Source organism: Corvus brachyrhynchos, unplaced genomic scaffold (genome assembly GCF_000691975.1).
Source record: "Corvus brachyrhynchos isolate BGI_N302 unplaced genomic scaffold, ASM69197v1 scaffold280, whole genome shotgun sequence".
Lineage (NCBI taxonomy): Eukaryota > Metazoa > Chordata > Aves > Passeriformes > Corvidae > Corvus > Corvus brachyrhynchos.
This window is the reverse complement of record NW_008236198.1, coordinates 1,130,400-1,135,758: the sequence shown is the minus strand read 5'-3', so window position 1 is coordinate 1,135,758 and position 5,359 is coordinate 1,130,400. Positions and strand designations below refer to the sequence as shown.

The 5,359-nt window shown below is 49.0% G+C and overlaps 1 protein-coding gene across 1 annotated transcript in view; it reads left to right on the top strand.

Annotated features, from left to right (window-relative positions):
* LRRC7 (leucine rich repeat containing 7) overlaps window positions 1-5,359 on the top strand; it is a 107,581-nt gene that overhangs the window by 66,300 nt on the left and 35,922 nt on the right. Inside the window, exons 9-11 of the mRNA XM_017740637.1 lie at window positions 240-384; window positions 1,274-1,346; window positions 5,193-5,322. Coding sequence (XP_017596126.1) covers window positions 240-384; window positions 1,274-1,346; window positions 5,193-5,322 — 348 coding nt within the window. The remainder of the gene's footprint in view (window positions 1-239; window positions 385-1,273; window positions 1,347-5,192; window positions 5,323-5,359) is intronic.

The window sequence follows — 5,359 nt, the reverse complement described above, 5'->3', positions numbered from 1 at the left end:
AGAGATGCCAAATTCCAGCAGATTTAATGAATTTGGAGCACATTAATTAACCAGGGTGGGGGGGAGGTTCCTTTTTCTCCTTTGAGGCCGAGCCCACCCCGGCCCTGCCGTGGGGACAGCAACGATCCAGAGGGTGCTGAGATAACTCCGGATCTGCTGGATTTGTGTGTCTGTCTCTAATTAACGCTCTAATTAACAGCTCTATCTGCTCAAGTAACTCTGTCTCACGTGCTATTAAGTCTATAGGGAAGTTAAAACAGCTCGTGTACCTGGATGTGTCAAAAAACAGGATAGAGACGGTCGACCTGGACATCTCGGGCTGTGAGGGGCTGGAGGATCTCCTCCTCTCCTCCAACATGTTGCAGCAGCTGCCAGATTCCATAGGTGAGGAAAGCTTGGGGATTCCTCTCAATTTTTTTTTTTTTTTTTTAATATATTTTTTTAAATTATTAGGATTATTTTTTGGGACTCCGGGATTTTATAACCGTGGAGCAAGAAGTGCCATTAAATGCCAAAGGGGGCAGAAAATGGTGTCTGGGCACTCCTGTTTTGTTAAGTCAGGAGCAGAATTCCATGGTCAGAGGGAATTGATCCACCTGGCTTGCTGTTTTAAGGAAAAGAAGCCAAGAAGGACAGAACTGATTTGGTTTAAATGTAAAAATCAGTCTGAGAGTGATGAGGGGAACAATGGGAAGCTCTGGCAGGAATCTGCTGCTCATTCACAGTGGAAAAAGGAAACAAAAAGGAAGTTATTCAAACTATTACTTTTCTTTTCTTTTCTTTTTTTTTTTTTTTTTTTTTTTCTTCATGCCTGGAATTTCTGGATTATTTGGGATCTATGGAAGTTCTGGGAGCCAGGTGGCTCTAGGCGCATCCCTCTGTCCATCAGGATATTTCCTTTCAGTCCCAATCCCTTATATTTGCTTTTCCCTTTCCCCTTGAACATGGAACTGTAGAATTCCTCCATTTGAAATCAATTTACTCCAATTCCAACATGGATTGCTAGTTAACAATGCTAATTATTGACACTCTTACTGGGTGTCTTCTCCTCCCATTTTCCATCTTGGTCTTCTATGTCTCCCCATCAATCCCAGGAGTTTTGTTCCATGGATTTCTGCCCAGATTGATTTTTAGAGGGCATTTAGCAGGAATATATCCATTTGGAACAATACTTCCTAAAATCCAGAGTGGAGCTGTTCGGGGTTGCAAATCATTGCTTGTGGGATCCCAGGAAATATCCACGGGAGCTGTTTATCCATAATTTCTCCTGCAGGATTGTTGAAGAGACTGACAACTCTGAAGGTGGATGACAACCAGCTCACAATCCTGCCCAACGCCATTGGAAAGTGAGTCCAAGTTTATAATTTTTAATTAAAATACATTTTCTCTTCTGCTCAAGGAGTGTGGGTTTTCAAATATAAAATAAAACAAATACACTGAATTATGAAATCATTTCCAACGCCCAGGTTGTGACACTTAAATTTGGAGCACCACTTTTAATCCTGGGGATTTCTCAGTGCCAGGGGTGAGAAGGTAAAATATATCCAATTTTCCAAGAGGAGAAACAAAGATTTCAGTGTGAATCAGTTGGGGGGAGCAGAGCAGCAAAAGTAGAAGAAGGAGAAGTATTTGGGGGAAAATCCATGTGTTCCCATGGCAAGGGCCAGGGCTTGGAGCTGGGAAGGATCTGGCTGTGGCCTCACAGGGATGGAGGGCTCCTAAAATATGTCAGAAACCTCCGTGGGAAAGCCAGAAGGATTCCAGGAGCTGGGCTCACGGGAAGCACTCGGGACGCTCTGCAGCCCTCTGGTGTCGGGTCTCACACGGCTCTGCCTCCTTCTGCTGAGGGTCTGCAGCTTGGTGGCACCCCAGGACCTCAAAAAGGATCCCGTTCCACCCCTGCCATGGCAGGGACGCCTCCCACTATCCCGGGCTGCTCCAAGCCCTGGCCCTGGCCTGTCTCAATAAGAATTGAGCTGTTGTGGTGCCATTTGGGAAAAATAATCCATATTTGTGACCTGTTCAGCTGCAGCCACTGAAAGCCCAAGCTGGCTCATCCTTGGGGTGTTTATGGGACATTCATGGGGAGCATTAAAAGCTGGTGATGGGAATCACTGAAGGACAAATCTTTGCTCCCCAAATCTCTGTGGAGCAGTAAATTCTCTTCCAAGTGAAAGCTCCAAAGGCTCCAAGCTCTCCTGGATGCTGCAAAAAGATGGATTTCATATCCAGCTTCAGCAATTTTGGGAGTCAAGTTCTAAAACCTTTTAAAACTTTTTTATTTATTGAATTGCTCCAATTGAGGGGAAATCCCGTTTTTAACCCAACATCTGTTCAGTGTTTGTTGTGGAGCCTTAATTACATTTCCAAAGGCCCAGCCACAGCTCCGAGGTGGAACTGCAGAGCAGGTGGGATCACCTGCGATCTCCACGCTGTGGTGGAGCCCCTGGCTGTGCTTTTCCAGTGAGAAATTCCCTCTCCTCTAACGAGAGCAGAGTCTCCCACATCAGAATGAACTTGGCTCTCTGACTCATACCTTTGGATGGATTCATGCTGCTGGGGCTCTTTCTCCTAAATCCCGGTGGTGGAACCCCCCCAGAGCCCGTTACTGTCACACAGGGATTGGCAGAGTGCAGGAGGGAACATTCCCTCTGGGATTTCTCCATGAGAGCACTTCAGTGCTGACTCCATGCTCTGGTGGGGAGTTCAACCCTCGTTTTTGGGATTTCTGCTCAAAGGACAAGCCCGTGGTAGCTCTGAGAGTGCACAATAGGCCCAGCTTAATCAAACATTCCACCCAAAATCAGGGATTCCCATTAATTCACTGACGGAGCCAAAGGCTGGGGATGTTGCCTGTGGGATCTGGGTGGGTGGGAAGGTGCCAGGGGAATTCAGGACCCACAGCTGGGCCTGGGGCAGTGTTTGGAGCTCGGGGGTGTTTGGGGCACGGGGCCAGTCTGTGCCAGGCGCTGCAAAGGCCGGAGCAGATTTGTATTCCCAGGTTTTAGCAGGATCTGGAGTGACGGAACCAGGGGGAATGGCTTTGAACTGGAAGGGAAAGGGCAGGAAGGGCACAGGTGAAGCTGTGGCTGCCCCATCCCTGGAAGTGTCCAAGGCTTGGAGCACCCTGGGATAGTGGGAGGTGTCCCTGCCCATGGCACTGGATGGGTTTTAGGGTCCCTCCCAACCCAAACCAGTCTGGGATTCTGGGATTCTTTGGTCTGCAAATTTCCTTCTGCCTGATGCTGGATGAACAGTGCCTGGAGGTGACCCCTGGGATTTGGGCTGCTTTGGCCATTCCCTGGGTGCTGTGGCTGTAGGAAATGCAGTTTGGATCTTGGGTGGGCTGGAATTACTCTTCCTACTCCATGAATCTCTCTGCTTATCTCTCTGAGAATATTCCTCATTTTCCTTGGGCCATGAACTGCCCCGTTCCAGTGGGTGCCCCAGTGACCAGCAGCTGATTTGTGTCTGCCTTGCCTTGAACCTGTCGGGAAAGATGGGAATTTCTCCCAGCAGCACAGCCAGGTGAACGATATTTTACCTGAATTAGCACTGTCAGGATGATGGCTGCTCCTGCCAGCTTCCCCTCGTGCCCGATCCGTGATCCGTGAGGGACAGAAAATCCCTTTCTGAAGTGCAGCTCTTCCACCACAGGGGCTACAGAGGGGAAATACAGCTTCCCAGGGATTTTGGTGTTTCTATTGTGCCATCTCCTGATGGCAGGGGGCAGGAAAACAGCCGGGAAGGGCTGTGCCAGGCATCACCTTCCCAATAAAATTCCGGGCTGATAAAGTCATCCTTCACTGCCAGGGAAAGGTCCATGGATGCGGCTCAGAGTGTCAGATCTCCTGCTGGATTGGGAAGGTGGCAGCTCTCAATTAAGCTTATCTCCTTTCTGGGTGTGTTATCAGCAGGGAAAGGGGGAATTGCTCATCCTGCAGTTTACCAGGATTCCCACCGGGCTTCCCTCTGCTCCCGTGAAGCAGGGAAACAACTGAGCCTCTGCCTTCCCTGACATCCTTCTGTGTGTGGCTGGAATGAGTTGTGCTGCCTGCAGAGCCTGGTTTAAAGGAAAGCTGGAACAGAACCTGGCAGAGCCTTTGGATGTGTTCCAAGGAACCCTCTCCCTGATCCCTTTGGCTTCCCTGCCTGCCGGAGTGCAGCAATTTGAGGGAAGTTCTGAGGATTCCCTGGGAGGAACAGCAGTCCCTGGTTTCATGGGGTGTCAAATCTGAAGGCTGAAAGATCTTTTTAATTAAGAAACTGGAATAAAGGCAAATTAGATACAGAGTGAGGGGCCAACCCTGCAGCTGAGACTCCTGTGAATCCTACAGAGCAAGGTCTGTGGGAGGTGTTGCCAGAGCTGCACTTCTTATCAGATCCACCAAAATATTGGAGAAAAAAACCAGAGAATCCTCTGACAAGTCCCAAAGGCACTGGACAGGGAGATGGGAAATTTTAGGAAGAAATAATTGCTTGTCATTTGACCTTGCTATTGATTAAAGTACTTGAGAGTAAGAGGTGGAGTGTGAGGAGCAAAGGGGGCCAAGGAGCTGGGTGGTGGCACCTGTGGTGGTCACACAACTTTCCCTTGAAGAATTTTAATTTGCAGTCTCACTTTAGAAGAGAGTCAGGAAATATTTCTTCAGAATATTTTGGAATATGTCTATAGCCTCCATATGTACCATGTATATATTTGTATATCTCGCTCTATAACGGGTTTTACATCCATATATTCCCGTTGGGAAGTGTTACTTGGATTACCAAAGGTCACATTCTTGGTTCCAAATGAGTTGCTTGGAATTCTTCCTCATGTTCTTAAATATCCTCAATATCCCAGAAAATCTGAGTGATAACGTGGGCAAACCGAGTGGCCTTCAAGTGGGTTCCAAAAATCCTGTTCTTACAGACTTCTGCCAGGGAAATCGTGGAAATCATTGAATGATTGGGGTTGGGAGGGACCTCAAAGCCCATCCAGTGGGCAGGGCCACCTCCCGCTCTCCCAGGCTGCTCCAATCCCATCCAGCCTGGCCTGGGACACTTCCAGGGATCCATGAGGAACCACAGCAGCTCTGCCCTGGATGTTCCCTCTCAGGGTGACGCCTGGAGCTGGTGAGGCTTTGGAGCCCGCAGAGGTTTGGGGTTGTTCATGGGATGATCCAGTCCCTAACGAGGGTTTCCCGTTCCAGCTTGTCCTTGCTGGAGGAATTCGACTGCAGCTGCAACGAGCTGGAGTCGCTGCCCTCCACCATCGGGTACCTGCACAACCTGCGCACCCTGGCCGTGGACGAGAACTTCCTGCCGGAGCTGCCCAGAGAGGTGAGCAGGGGATTCCATGGATAAATCCCAGTCTGTG